Source organism: Myripristis murdjan, chromosome 20 (genome assembly GCF_902150065.1).
Source record: "Myripristis murdjan chromosome 20, fMyrMur1.1, whole genome shotgun sequence".
Classification (NCBI taxonomy): Eukaryota; Metazoa; Chordata; class Actinopteri; order Holocentriformes; family Holocentridae; genus Myripristis; species Myripristis murdjan.
The window spans coordinates 15386634-15403019 of NC_043999.1; the positions used below are offsets into that span (position 1 = coordinate 15386634).

Here is a 16386-nt window from a genome sequence, read left to right on the forward strand (position 1 = left end):
AAAAATGCAAAGGAGTACATCCATCCTTACAGCTGCAAGAAAAACAGTTAAAACATATATTGTAAATATTGTGCAGGACAACACTGACTTAAAAGTGAATCTTTGCTTTTATTATTGATTATGAAAATGAACAGGCACCTATTACATGGAGCTTGCACATCCCAGAATTTTTTTCAAATATAAATAGTAACACGCCCTCATTAGTGTTGATCACTCACAACCTGCAAGCTAAGAGTTCAAACCACATTGAAAAGGAAAAAAAAAAATCAGGAGAAAAAAAAGAGACACATCCAGACCTTTGTCACATATTCACGCATATTTTTTTCAAATCTCCACTGATGTACTGTCCATTGGGTGAAGGCTTTTTGTCCCCGCACTAATGCCATTCTGACTGCAATTACACAATTTTTTTTTTCAGTCCTGCTGTCATTTTGCACAGCACGGCAACAGCAGAGACCACTACAATGAAGCTAATACAAAAAAAGCAAACAAAAAAAAAAATCATTGGTTAAATAGATGTCTCTATCTTATCAATATAGGTTTGAGATAGCAGTGTGCTGTGGTAATCTCCTCTACAGTATATCATCACATTCACTCAAGTTCATTCAAGAAACTCAGCTAGACCCTGGAAACAAAAGCAAATGCAATACAAACAACCCAAGATGGAAAATTCAAGTATCTCCGAATGGATGGCGATAAACATTTCTTTAGGAATGGAGTGATTACAGTCTCAAATGAGATGGAGCTGCACAGCCCCCGCAGGTGAAAATTGCAAAAACCATCCCATAAACCATTACCTAAGTTATGGATAGACTCATGGATGTCACAATGTCTGGTGCCAATAAGAAAAAGCAGGGTTTAAATTGCATGCACCCCCACTGTAAAACTACTGAACTTTTTTTGTTTTGTTTTTTTTTTTTTTACCAACAGTATGTTGTTGACTGTACACATCCTAATTAGCAAAAGATGCAGACTAACTTTCAAAGTAATAAAGCACTCCTTTAGTCATTCTGCTATTAAGTAAATGCACCCATTGCTAATTTCTGTCACGTCATCCAACAATTTACAGACTTATATACAATAGTTTCAGACATGTTATAATTTTACAACGTAACAGTCTCTTTTGGTGAAAATATAGTTAAATTCAAAATATCTGATAGGAATCTTTTTTAGAGGTGATCTCTTTATTGAAAAAAGTACCTGAGCCAAAACTCTGACCAGGGGGAATCACAAAAGCCTCGCCTTTAAGGTTTCGATACAGACTCCTCTTTTCATCATTCACTACCATTCTGGAGATCGAAATACAGATTTAAATTAAATAACATAAATAAAATATTCCAAAACTTTACTGACCCATCAAAAACACCCCCCTTTTCAAAGCATCAGCGAGTTGAAAAAAAAAGTACAAAAAGAACAAGACAACATTTAAAATCAAACATTTTAGAAGATTAAAGCATTAATTTAAAAAAATAAAAATAAGCAGGATCATAGAAATAAACGTGGATCATGCCACAATGTTCTCTTACAGACATTCTTCAAATGGAAGAGGCCACTGCACATCCTCTAGGCTGGACAACTCGACAGTATGCGAGTTCAGCCCATCCTTCTGAAGAGATGTACACTGAGGTCGTCAGCTAACTGAAGAGGTCTACCATTTTATCTGTTTTCATCGGTACCGACATTCTGTCCAACAGCAGGAAGAACTGCAACCGGGTTTCAAGTTGGAAGATGAAGAAGAAATTGGTTCTACTTTTGATAGAAAGGTTACAAACTAAAACTCTTTAACCTGAAATACAAAGTGGAGGGCTGCTTACAGTACAACTGTAAGTCAGGATAACGCACTCGGTGTGCCTTTTTAGCCAGATACTTTCACAGTGCATATAATTAAAGAAAAAAAATACAACAAAATAAAACCAATGAAGCATTTTCTTGGAGTTACGATGGTCAGATCCCTTCCAGAAAATGATTAGATTTGGATTTCTCTTTGTAGGCCCAAGCATGCATCCATCATTATTATTGCACAACACAAGGACCTTAAAAATGCACCCACACACAAACAAAAAATTAACATGAATAATTTTAAAAACAGGAATTATAATAATCTCACCAAAACTCCACCTTGCTTGCTCGCTGCATTACTACCTTTTTTTGCCAAAACGATCCATCTTGGGTGCATCTAAACATTCCTTTATTTTCTTTTTCTATATTACAAACCGGCTATAACATGCATCCAACTGCCCACAGGGAAATGCAGTCAAGAGTCTCCAGCGCATGATGTCCATTTTTCCAGTCAAAGGTCAGAGTTCAAAGACTGAATGATTTAAAAGTGCTTTATGTAGGTCAGTAGGACTTCTTTCTTCTAGGATTATTACAAAGTTTGTACATTAACACGTATCATCTGTGAAGACAATTATATGCAAAAGATTAAAATATAGCATTAAAATGATGGATTATGTCTTTCCTGCCATTATCTTTAAAATGAAAGCCAATTCTGTTATCTCATTACTTTCACCAGCATTGTTTAAATATATCCTTATAATGCAAAAATTGGTCACAACTTGAAAATACTCACCATGATACCACCATTTTGTCTTCTTTGGATTTTTGTTGCACGTTCTTACGTAAAAGGAGTTATCAGGCGGTCGTCTCTGCAGGGGAAGAAATCATGACGCCATAAACATTAACATTTTACCATGTAACAGACGTACAGTTGGCATTAATCACTACAGGAATCCCCCAAGGCATCATCACAGGTCCCCTACCTTTTCTTTGCAGCTGGACAACATGCTGATAATGCTAAGACAAACTGATTGCACTGAGAGGGCTGGCGACCAATCTTCTGTTAGTATAGATAGACAGATGTGACCGTTGCTATACACATGAGGGTGGACAGGTATATTCTCTCCTGTGAACATTACCTGCAACAATAAAACACACACGACAAAAAAAGTCAAAATGTGATAGAGTTAATTCACTGAGCATGTCACACCTCTGATCATTCTTTCCTTGGAGAGCATAGCCAACTCACTGTCGACAACATTCAGCAGCTCTCTGAAATTTTTGGATACCAATAGCCTTTTATGGCTTTTACATTGGGGGTGCAGTGAGAGAGCCAAATTGGGAGAGTAGTTGCCTGGAATGAGTTCAGATTTTCGCATTAATAAGCAGAAAATAATGAGACTTGCTGTTTAAGCTCAGGCTTAGTCCTCTACAATGACATGAGGCTCTGGGATTAGGACAGAGGGGCCTTGATAGGGTGAGAGAAGAGGAGAGAATGGCGATGGGTGACCAGGAAAGGATAGCAAAGAGGAAATGTGGCAAACTGGTCTTTAAAAAGGGTATGAGGATATTACCCATTAAAGGGAGCAAAGGTCAGAGCAAAACAGGAATATCCAGAAGGTGTGATGAGAGGACAGGAAATCAAGAGAGTGGTGTTAAAGTAGAGAGAGGGGGGAGTCAGGGTGAGGGTAATGGAAGGCTAACAATGGGTGGAGGCAGTCCGGCACCAGACTGGGCCTCACAGGAGAGCGAGGGTGACACATCACGGGGAGTGGGAGGGACGGAGCGAGAGTTAGAAATAGCAACAGAGGATAGGGGTGAAGCTGGACATTGGTACGAGCTGCATGATACAACACCTATCTCAATGCATGAGTCACGATACAATTTATATCACAACACACTGCAATACTCTACAGAATTGACTGAAAATGTATAAATACAGCTTCTAATACAACCTTCTGCATGGCACCTGGGCAGACCAATAAAATATATAACAATATTACGATCAATCAGGTGACAAACTGACTCGGAACAATTTTATTCAAAATTCCAATTCCAATATTTTAAAACACAACTAGTACAATACTCCTAACACACTGCACTAAAATTTAAGTGATCTAACACCATATGAAAATGAAGTGCATAAATGATAGCCCCTGTATCGATACAATGAAACAGAGAATTGATTAAATACAGTATGACTTCAAATATCCAAACCCCCAAGGAATGAAGTTATTTCAGATAGCTGAAATTTCAGATAATTGAAGCATGTATAAAACCACACCCAACCTTTTTGTGGGTGGCGGGTTCTATTTAATGAAATACATTATTAATGTGTTTAACACATCCGTGGTACAAATAGCCTTTAAAGCATATAACAAATATGTAGGCTTGGCAATATGATCACAATTGTTCGCAAACACTTTAAGACAATAGCTGCATCAAAGAACATACGCATGCAGGAACACACTGAACAATGAATAACAGACACATTTAGAACAAATGGCCTTTAAACCAATACAAACATTAGGACCTGCATACCTGCCAGTAAAAACAGCAGATTTACTGCAAGCACTTTGTGACAATATGAAATCACTTGCGACGGCGCCTAACATTCACAGAAACAAAGGAACAAACTAACCAATGAATAATAGAGCGATTTACCGGAGAACAGTACTGTAACATCAGAATTAGATCAGTAGGGCTAATGTACTGTAGGGTATTTAAGAGTCATGCGTAGCTTGTTGTGGCAAGAGAGAAAAAAACAGGACTAGCCATTAGGTTGACCAGTCATTCCATATTATCGGGGGTCGGATAATGAAGGTCTTCCTGTTTGACAATAATAAAACAGAACCGCCGTGATGCTCGGCATTCAGTTTTTGTGCACAGCTATATGAGAGAGTACAAACTGTGGTTCAGAACACCACAAACTGAACAATACAAGAAGCGTCATAACAGCAGTCACTGACAAGAGGCTGCTATGACAGGCCTCTACAGAAACAAAAGCTACATGCTTTTAAGGCAGAAGGTATCAGCTGGGTTTGAGTGGGCCACATTTACTTCTGACAGTGACAACGTTCAGAAAGGGGTCTTTCAAAAAGCAGCACACATGCTCCATCACATAAGCCAACCTCCTTGACACACACTCAGACCTACTGATTTGCCTAATGTGCAATCAGAGCTGGAGCCCCTCACACCATCAATAATGCAGTACTCCAGTTATCACTGACATTGTTTCCAGGGGCCCAAAAGGAGTGCAAAAGAGGAACATTATGACAGGATGTCATGCCTGTTGAGAGGTGGAAGGGTAGTAGCTTGTTACGTTGATCTAATTTTCCCTACACTTGCCCAATCTCTATTTTTAGGCTGTCAGGCTGCTGATATGTGTGGAATAAGATTGGTGAGTTAAGCTCATCTCTTCAAACAGGGTTTCATGGGAGCGCTCCACTGGTGTTTAAATGAGTGAATCCTGGCTCCAAGGTTTCCAAACCAAGGATCATTCCATTAGCAACCACAGGACCAGTACGCCTCATGTGATTATTATAAGCAACCAGAAATAGGTGGAGAAGTTTATTCATGCAGGTCTTGAGTACTCCAATTTTGACAAGGGCACTATTATGGAGTAGGATATGTAGTATACACACATATATAGCAAATTTTACTCACTCTGTACCTTCCAACCTGCTGCATACAATTCTGGTTACCACTTTCACAGGTTATAGAAATCATTCCTTGATTATCACCATCAGACTCTGAAAGCTGCTTATCTTAGAGAAAATTCCCTTAGTTTCAAACAGAAAAGAGAAGACCTTCATGGTAACACCTCAATATTAATGATTTGTCAGACAAACAGACTGTTACTAAGCAACATGCACTGAGAACAGCTGAATGTTCAGTCAGTATGAGTGCCCTTTGGTTGATTTAACGCTCAACTCTGAGCTGATGACAAATAAGTCAGTGCTGCTTACCTGAGGTGAATCAAAAGGATATCGACTACTAAATTTGAAAAGCAGCTGAAATTTCTCTCCTTCATAGAGTGTGCCAGGAGCTCCCTCCATGTCTACAATCCACCTGGAAAAAAAGACAAAATGTTAATTAGACATATTAAAAATCATGTTGGCATACTGTCAAACAAAAACAGTTAAACATACTGTTGATCATCCAAACATAAATAATCAGTGTTGCTCACATACGTTATACTTGGACATCCCAAGCAGTGTTAATTCAATCAATGAATTCTTGAATGAAAAATAGTCACTCACATCCCCTTTTTTTATGACAATGACATAACAGTGACCTTAAGCAGTTGCTTTACGAAAACAAAAATTAAGATGATAAATCTTTTTCATTTATCTCCTTTGAAAACTGACAAGACAAAAATGTCAGAGATAGACTAATAGACAGTCACAAATAAACATAAATCTGCCTCCCTTTTGACAACAAGACTGACAACCTATCAGAGGTCTAAGCTGCTTTAATGGGAAGTCCATCTGCAGAATATCTTTCTTGTGAATTTCTAACAACAGAGATAACACCGGTGCATTCACAGGATAACCTCTGGACAAATAAATGTTTTAAGAGGCAGAAACTCTTAATTTCAGCATCCATTTCCTGGTCCTGTGAAAGCAACATGGAGCTGCACTAACTTAATGCAAGCAAGGGGACTGCAAGAAGAATAAGTCAAGGAAGCTCAGAATTTTTTTTAGAAGTGTACTAGTGATTAAAATTATTTGAAAATTATTTGAAGTGCTTCTGACTAAAACTTGACTGAGACTAATGTAAAAGTAAAACTAAAATTCAAATACCTGTCAAAATTAACAAAATTAACACTGCACCCAAGTAGTCGACCCACTCATGGTTTCCCATTACTGAAACAGTTTCATATCACCCCCGCGCCCCTTCGTGTTCACAGTCACCATGTAATCAGCACTACCATTTGGCAAGACACACACAGTCTTAAACATGTTATTAGCAGGGCTGGGTATCAAAATTCATTACCTTTAAGCTACCTTAAATGCTTTGCCACTAAAGTAATGGACAAAGGAAGTGTCATTCAGGACCACATTGCTTTCAACACATCATTACCTACAAGCTGCCTCCACCTGCAGCTCACCTGCTGTTGTGAAAACCCAACTGCAGGTGAAAAAACATCCAAAATACGAGTTGTGCTTTTGGGGGACAACACACTGCTGACAAGGAAAGCCAACAGAGCAGATACACAGAGCAGGAGAAACAGAAAGAGGTGGGGCTGGCAAGTGTGTATGCAGGTGTGTGTGTGTGTGTATGTGAGAGAGAGAGAGAGAAAGAGAGAAAGAAAAAAAAGAGAGAGAGAGAGAGAGAGAGAGAGAGAGAGAGAGAGAGAGGAAGAGAACTGAGAAAAATATAATTAATAAAATAAATAAAATAAGATGGAGAATGAACTACAATTAAAATTGTAAAATATGAAGTACTACAAAAAGGCTAATGTATCCTTTCAAATAATTCAACAGACAATTATATTCACCTAATAATAAAGTCCAGTGCATAACGTGCCCAGGGATTGCTCATGAGGGCAGAGACCTCAGAGAATAAGGAAAAGGAACATTGATGGCAGCACCACAATCTCTGACCTAATTTCTTCCAGGCAAGCAGAGCAGATACGACACCAAAGAGATGTGTGGTTGTTATGCGGCCTTGTGTCTCTTTCAACTTTAACCTGAAGCAATCTAGCATTTAGGCCTACATACAGGTCAATCCTGTTTAAAACTCCTGCCTCACATAGGCTAGTTACCCAGGTGCCTGAAAGGAGCTTTCCTTGCCATCAGGAAGGACAGCTTAGAGGCGAGTGGTGTCGCTGTGCATGATGCCTAGGCTACACCTGATCCAATCCACTCCGAAAACAGGAGAGGACTCTGAGGACATTCTGCTCAACTTGCTCAAATTCCCCATAGGCTGGTGATTATATGATCAGGTCAACAAAAATAACAGCAAGCTATTTAGTGAAAGTGGGCAGAGTACAAACTAAGCACAGATACAGTATGGCAGGCTCTGCGGTGCTTACACACAGGAGCAGGGCTCTCCTTGTTTGCAGTGGCTCACTCTTGTTTCGCCATCAAGTTCTGCTGTCCGCACTATCACACAGTCGAGAAAAACACATCATAATGTAGTGGGCAGCACCCAGAGACGGAGTGTACTATATAAACAAAAGCTATAAAACTGAAAACACCTTGTCACCTTATCACTGTCACATGTGCAGCATTGTCTCCAATGAGCTTTGGTCATTGCTTCTCTTAAAAAAAAGGATAAGGTTAGCTTGAATGTCAAGCAGAAACACTGTTTGTATGTTGCACCAGAGGGACTTTAGATAAAAAGATCTAGCCTAAATACAACAACTAAAGTACAGTCAGTGACTATAGCTGTATAAACCAGCCCATCAAGTGAGACAGAAGACAGCAGAAAAAAAGAAAAAAGAAAAAAAAAAACACACACACACACCTACATACTATCACACATACCATCTCCAGTACACATGCAAGCCAGCTCAACTGGTCTGGAGAGTTGTCATTCATGTAAAAAAAAAAAACAGCACAGTCATTCAATTGGACCAGCTGATTGTTGTGTAACAACACAAAGAGGCAAATGCACACATAATGCATCTGTCATTGCCAAAAGATTTAGGTTAACACGGAAAAACCACTAACCACAATCCAATTTATTGCCTCCATAAGACAGCAAAACTCCAGCTAGCACGGCTGGTAGAAGACCAGCTCAACAGTATGACAAGGTGGTAACTGCCAAAGACAATGCTGCAAGTCTGCAGTTCAAAGACATTTGAATAACAGCCAAAACCCTTTTTATGGCACAACAACTCAATTCATCTTTACTGCTTCGCAGAGACAACTGCAGTCAAGCCGCAATAGCAACCAAGGAGGTTTAGGGGGTACGCCAAGATACCCAGACAAAAAGGTCAGCTAAGAAGTCTCTGTTCCTTGCTACCTTAGCCTCAAGCTTGCATGCCAACTGTTAAATATTTTATAAGGATGAATAGTGACACTGTACATTAGAGACGTTCTACTGAGGACCCAGAGCTGCCAGTCACCGGAATGACCCCGATTCCTCTACATCAGTCACTGCTGAAGCTACAACAGCACAGTTGTCTGTGCATCAAGAAAAAAAAATACTACTGTAACTATAATTACTGTTGCCACCACTACATGTGCAGGACCAGGCATGCCACAGCCTGTTGTCATAATAATGCAGGACTTATAAAAAGACCACGTGGGATGTGTGTAATTTTCAGTAGACATAATCTAGGCACACAACCTTCAGTGAATACAAGTGTTGCCAGTGTATATTTAATGAACGCATATGTATGTGTGTAAATATATCTCTGCATTTCAAAATATAATTATGTTGCCATGTTGGCGCACAAGACTGAAACATACTTACTGTGTGATCGTGTTCTGTACACTTTTTTCATTGAGTGTCATTCCTGGGGGTGGATCATTTTGCAGGGCTAACAGTTCCTTTTGTAGCCTTTTCTGTTGGAAAAAGCATGTTCAAGTTTCTTAAACACATCCTGCATATGCAGATATTGAGCTAAACGCTGGGGAAGTTAAGGAGGTAATTTAATAAAGAATATGAATCTGGCTGTAAAATAACAATAGCTACTAAATCTGTCATTTCATTTGAGTTTCATTATAACCGCCGCTGACAATGTAAACAAACACTGAAATGTCACGGTTGCATACAAAGACAGGATGGATCAGTCGTGATTACAGCTCATATCATTAAAGTGTAAATCTAAACTCCACCGTGATCAGTGAGCCACACTGAGCAGCGACTGGCTCCAGACAGAGGATGTTACTACCTGGAACAAAATTAATCCGCTGCTAACCAGTGACATGCTAACGTTACGTATTTGACACAGGCGGCACTTTTATTACGTGCGTAACGTTAGGTTGTTTTAACAATTGAGATTTTTTTTAATGTATTCTGAATATATTGTTTGATTCGATACACGGCTGGAAATTCACCCGATGCACCTGTTCAGCTCCGGGGTGGACAGGAGTGGGTCAATTTGAGCACCGTTTCGCTACCACTCAAGGTAGCCTGCTAGCCGAGCAACATCAGCCAGCTAACAAACCAACAGTCAATTAAGTCGCACGTCAAGAATAAAAAAAAAAACCCGAAAAATTATCACCTCACACCTACAATAACCGGCGGTATATATTTCTAAGTGTACGTCAATGTTTAATTATATTGTTATGTCAACCTGTTAGCTGTGTCTCGAGCTAGTTCCTAACAACGCTTGCTAGCCTTGGCTTGGGGCTGTTGATGATGATGATGTGCTAGCTATGTTGCTAGCCAAGACCAATCGCTAAACCCCGGACAGTTTAACATAAATCTCGTCACTGCCGCTTTAATGTGGCTACTACATCGAATAGATACATTTACGCAGATGAATTGGTCAACCAAGAGCCCCGTGAAAACCGACGTGAAGGTCAGGTAAATTAATAAGTATGCGATCGCTGGCAGTTGTATTCTTACCTGCATCGACGCCATGATGGAAACCCCCCTGCATCAGAGCAGAGCAACGCAGAGCTGTACGTCAGGGGCGTCACGTGGCCGGGGGAGCGTTGTTTTGACAGAACAAAACAAACCACTGAGCCGCACCGTTTTCGCGACGTTGACAGAGAAGTCCACATGAGCCCTCATTCACTGCAAGGCCACAATGAAGTATGCAGCACAAAAAAAAATAAAATAAAGTCAATCCCAGCTGAGACCTGTTGGTTTAGATCTGATTCTAAAAATGGATGAGACGACATCCGGGCGTGACAGGGTCAGTGACCTCTGCTCAAGGAGGGATGACCTGCCTGACAACTCCGTCATACCATACCGCATATTCCGTGATCATTATAACATCTAGAGCTAATACAGTCCCGTAATGAACGAGAACAGTCAACATTATATGAGCCAAATGTTTAGCATGAGGCGCACTATCACGAATACACACTTTATACCAGTTAGAACATTAAGTAATCCATATGTTCACATAATAAAATCGATTCCTTATGACAGATTATGAATGTGTCACATGATTTGTATTATAGTTTTGTTGGTTTAATTTTTCCTCTTTAAATTACAACTCTTATAAGACTTTATTTATTTATTGTTAAAAATAAAGAATAAGTCCAAAACTAATTTAAGAGAAAGCAGACCCCTTTATTAATGAAGGCCAAATTACCTCAAGAGCATGCTAAAAATGATTTATTCTCAGCAAACGTGTTTCCTGCAGGAACACGTTTGGTTACATCCCCTAGCCATGGGGAACAGAGCCTCATCAGTTTGACATACCTGGCTCATACAGGGTTTCCTGGGGGAAAAAAATGCACTATCACCCTCCAGCCACTACATGCTCAACGTGAGATGGGGGAGCTGTCAGTGTGGCTTCTTTGTTCCAGTTCGTTGTGTTCCTGTTTTCCTGTGTGACACTACATGGGAACCTAGTAGAGTAATGGCTCAAAAGAGGCTCTTAACATAGTCATACCATAAGCGTAACCTGTTATGTCATGTTTCAAGATGATGAAACATCACAATGTGCTGACTGTGTGCTTCTGATTCCTCATGGGGTTATGAGCAATGGCATCTACTTAGAATTACAAAATCACTACTACCCATCTCGTACTTCTAGTAATCTAGTGTCAGTCAGAAAAAAAAACAATGTATATGACCCTGTGTTTCTCTGCAACATGCACCATACACACTACTCAACCTTCGTATTGGATAGTGCAGTCACAGTATACCTAATTAACAAACACTTCATTGTCATTCAGAGTGTCCTTCCTCTAATAGAGATAGATCAGCTGTTCACAGGCACTGAGCCAGTTCTTCTTGGCAGATTTTCTGTTGATAACCTTAAAAAGTCATTTGGAGTCAGATTATTAGTCTTCCTGAATCCATTTTCATCCCCCGGCCTTCTGTTTAGGAAGATTCCTGCACTCATGTGGTAGTAAGACCTTACATCTCTAGTCACAGAAGACACATTTTGGAGATATTATCACAGTGCATTTAAGATAATGTGTAAATTATAACCCATGACAAAAATACCAGCTCTATTCAGTATTATTGCAGAAGAATTGAGCAGTGTGCCACAAAGATGACAACTGCAGGGTTTTGAATCCAGTGTGCTTTTGCTACTTTAAAAGATACATGCTGCAATGAATGACACTTTTATGCTGCAATGCTTCTAGTGAATTTGTTTACTTACATTTTCCCTTGTTATATTGTTGTCATAATAGACACGAACAAAACATCGAGGTAACCTTTTTATCTTCCAAATTATGTTTCTGTTGAACCAACCGAGGAAGTATAAAAAGCAGCAATTCTCCAAGACAAACGTCTATTTAAAGATATTTCCCAAATGACGTACAAAGTTTAATACTGAATATTGGCGTGTACAATTTCTCTATCAGCTAGTTTGCAACTCCCTTCAAATCCATACCTTAAAATTGCACCTATAAAACAATTTCCAATATTTACATTAACAAGAACAAATGGACCAAATGTGTGATGTAGGTTCTTTGTGAAAGCTGTATTCAAAGTCCAGTGAACCGAGCATATCAAACAAGGTAGCAATTAGCACCGAGGCACTCACCAAACAAGTCTTTATTAAGATGGATAGCTGAGGAAAGATTTCTAAGGGGTAACCACATTTTTTTTTTTTTTTTTTTTACATTCTGGGGCAACTGGTGCAACCTTCCATATCCATTTATTATATTAAAATGAAATATTTTATTATTAATAAAATGCGAACAGAATGCCAGGTGCAAAAGAAATTTTAACATACATCTCATAATGACATTTTCATTCATGGTTTTATATGATGTACATGGCAAAACAAGTTAAATAGTGAAAAAAGAAATCTAAAAATGTTTTAAGCCGCTACATTATCTTTTCATCATTTTAGCAATCCAAAAAGTTTGCAGCCATGAGCAGTTCCAGTGCAATCTCCGGAGCGATGGGGAATTCGGGTATTTCTGTGGAGCTGTTGGTGTAACGGACCTTGTAGGTGAAATACATGCAGACCTTGGACAGCACATGAGATGGGATCTCCCTGAAGTTCACTTCATTGGTTTCATTTTCAGCAAATTGACCTGCAAAAGGGGAGTTATAGCAGATGTCATGATTAGTTTAACCTAAAGCAGGCTTTGAAAATCAGTATCACTAATCAATGACACACAGCTGCAAAGTGTTCACTGTCAAAAATGTATATAGTAGTTTTTTTAACCTACAGAGGGATGGGATTTGAGAATCCTATGAAAAAGAAAAGATTCAAAATCACAGCATGTATTATATGTATAAAGGCAGCTCTCACACAGAAGGTGCATAGTGCCACCAGGTGGACAAGCACAATGGAACTGGGCTACATGAACTGTACGCCTTAACCTAAAATACAGGCTGATTCAGTCAATTATCCAGTTTAAACCTCATGTAAAAACACCAACAATACACTATATTAAAAAAATTCTACGTTTACTTATGCACAATCTGAAAGAATACAGATTGGCTGAAGATCCTCCAGTGCCAACTTCTTTAATCCACAATCACTATTAGTGCAGTAACAACTTCCACTTTATGGAATCATAACTATTAGAGGGGCACAACTGAAAACCAAAACATTAAGTTAAAATTATCAAATTTAAAAACTCTTCTAAAACCCCTCCAGTCCATAGTTTGCTCATTCCAACAGCTTAGATGTTGCTAGATGTTTGCAAGTTACCTTCACTGACACCATTACAAGTTCTTCCCCTCTTAGGCACTTGGTAGAGCTAACACTGATTTCGCAAACTACAAGCAATTTTCCCATCTCCAGGGGCATCTTATATAAACACTTTGCACACTTTCCATGTAAACACTGAATTTATTAAGACCAATCCTGAAAATGAGTATACTCCAACACAAACCTTCTTATGCACATTTTGGACACAGTTCAAAATGGCGATACCAGTGGAAAACCAATAAAGGATAATCATTTCAAATAGAAGTTTAAGGAATTCTTTATGCTCCACACCAAATTACAAAGACTTCTGACATGCTAAAATCCCAGAAAAGCAACTGGGTCTTTATTTGATGCTTTAGTTTACAATCCATGCTTCTAGTGTCGCTCTGCCCAATGCAACAAACTTGAGAACATCCCCACGCAGGTTTAATACCTGGGACTTGCCACCAGCCTGTCAGAACGAAAGAAGTTTCCTGGATAATAAGGGAAACGTCTTTGAGAATCTGCAAACAAGTCCGGTTGCCCTAAATTCAACTCTATGTGGATAACCATGACCTGGATGACTGAAAACCTCCACAGACATCTGGCCCAACCAGTGGCACTGACAATTTGATGTGTAGCAATACACACCTTGGCATATCAGATCACTTCTTGTTTTATTTTTAGTTTTAAAGAGGGTCCAACTCTTAGAGCTGGCAACAGTAACTGCTGCTGCAACAAGTTGTCACTGAACAAACTGTTTGTGGTTGGTGAACTGAGGCCACCATCTTGTTCCAACATTACAATTTGCTTAAAGACAGACTGGAATAACAAGCAAATTTACAAGCATATCAGTATTCAAGAGGCTCGTTCTGTTCGTTCACGTGTATATCATTTCACGCTTATTGGGATTTATTAAAAAAAACTGCATGTCAATGTATGTACTGTGTCATAAATCTGCTTATTTTTGTCCAGGCAGATTTTAACTCTTTAGTTTGCATGTATCCATTTACTCTAATCTACATATCAATCCATAAATGAGGCCCATGATTACAAATTTGGGTTAACATCAAGTCATACTGAGGACATGTTCATTTTCAAGTAAAAGGACTGATTTTTGTGGCTTATGGGTCTTTAATTTCTCAGCTCTGGATTAGTCTTCATTGCTCATTGTTTGGGTGACCAAACACTTAGGCTAACTTTATTTCTGACAGCAGCCAAAGGTGTAACAGTATGGCCTATTCATTACAGAGATGCCATTCCAGACCACTGGATTTACTGACAGACAATTTGCTAGGTAATTTTTTACCTTTTTCTAGACATGACTGACTCTTACTGGATTAAAAGTAAATATCTTCTAATAAAACAATTCCAGTTTGAAAAGACCTTTATGAGCTGGGTATATACTGTATATATAGGTTTGCCCCAAGTTGATATGTCTCTGGATCCTCACCTGGCCCGCTCAACATGGCTTTGATAGTTCCAGACGTCAAGGCGTGTTCTCTTTTCACAATGAATTCATGGCCATCTGAAGAGATCAGTTTCACATACATGGCATCTGGGCCTTCACAGCCACCATAGGTTTTCTCTTCACCATCTGCAGTGGAACACAAATCCAACATCTCAAGCAGCCTGAGGTACTAGACGCAAATCTGACCAACTTCAATGGTTCTATTAGCCTAAGAGTAGGTTCATTAAACGTACTCCCGGCTGAATCTGAACTACCACGTTAGGTAAACAGACTAAAATGACAGTGTAAGCGTTAGATTAACGTTAGATCAATAAATAACTCACCCATTCTGTCCTGGATTTTCTGTTAATCCTGGAAGGAACGCAGAGACACATTAAATATAAACGTAAACACCTGCCCTTATAACTTACAGCCAGCAACATATTGGGAGATTTGGTCTCTTAAATATATTGACGTTACACTAGAGACACACAGATACACTTGCGTTAACTTTAGCACGGCCTAAAACGTTTAAACCACGCTAACCAGCGGTAACTAGCCTAGCATGGAAGCCAGATTTCTGCGTGGGGGTGTCCGACAAAAAGTAGTGCGGACCCCCCCTAAACCCCTGGGGAATTTCTTCCTAAACGAGCACATAACATTACTGGTTTGAGTTTTTATAAACCGAACAACATCCACCGTGTCAAAGTTTTTACGACGAAACAATTTGTTTGTTCCGCAAAATTCGTTTCACAGATTTCCGTGACAACATATACTCATGTTGGGTTTCGACATCAAACGTGTATTCGTGTCTCAGTCCAAGATCAAAATAAACTATTAACTTCAAAAGGTCCACGAATGTACAATTAGCACGAGTAATTCGTACTCTCAAATTATTAAAATATTACAATATCGGGGTATAAAGGGGGGTCCGTATCGTTACGTTATCCGTGAAATAGCTGTTTTAACATATCACTCTGTTGGCCTTAATCAAATATCAGATACATTATGGTTGTAGTAGTGGCTATCACCACCCAAAAATGTGTGTTAGTTCAGCCTCCATCAGCTAATATACTACGTTAGTTAGCTGAACTCTATTAGCTAGCGAGCTAACGCCAAAACGTTAGCTAACGCCTAGCTAGCCAAGCAAACGGTTTAATTTCGAGTATTCGCCGCCCGGTGTCCTCCATTCAGACCTCGTAAATAGTCCGAGAGGATCCAAACAACTGAGTAATGATAAAGACAACAACATGTAATCTGACGGTAAAAGTGATTTCTTTTTACCACACTGCAGTAGAATGTGAAGTAGAGAGCTCGCTTCGGCTAACGCTTGCCACCTAGCTGTTGACACCCGGAACTAGTTTGATATAAACAGCCGTGCGCGTCCAAATGTCTTCCGTAGGAACTCAACTGCACA

At 39.3% G+C, this 16386-nt stretch overlaps 2 protein-coding genes across 3 annotated transcripts; both read right to left on the bottom strand.

Moving 5' to 3' along the window:
- Positions 1-88: 88 nt before the first annotated feature.
- Positions 89-10471, bottom strand: ube2wb (ubiquitin conjugating enzyme E2 Wb). Of its 2 annotated transcripts, none has more exons than XM_030079148.1 (6): positions 10309-10471; positions 9208-9299; positions 5748-5850; positions 2763-2918; positions 2573-2648; positions 89-2398 (listed from the first exon to the last, which is right to left on the bottom strand). In XM_030079148.1, exons 1-6 carry the CDS (start codon positions 10321-10323, stop codon positions 2385-2387), a joined length of 456 nt encoding a protein of 151 aa, XP_029935008.1. In that variant the 5' UTR covers positions 10324-10471; the 3' UTR covers positions 89-2384. The 2 variants fall into 2 exon arrangements, with proteins under 2 accessions (XP_029935008.1, XP_029935009.1); XM_030079149.1 differs by lacking the exon at positions 10309-10471 and adding an exon at positions 10034-10195.
- A 1925-nt stretch (positions 10472-12396) lies between these two features.
- On the bottom strand, positions 12397-16386 carry eloca (elongin C paralog a). Its single transcript, XM_030079798.1, has 4 exons — positions 16254-16386; positions 15314-15341; positions 14973-15116; positions 12397-12914 (listed from the first exon to the last, which is right to left on the bottom strand). The coding sequence occupies exons 2-4, from the start codon at positions 15315-15317 to the stop codon at positions 12724-12726; spliced, it is 339 nt and encodes a 112-aa protein (XP_029935658.1). The 5' UTR covers positions 15318-15341; positions 16254-16386; the 3' UTR covers positions 12397-12723.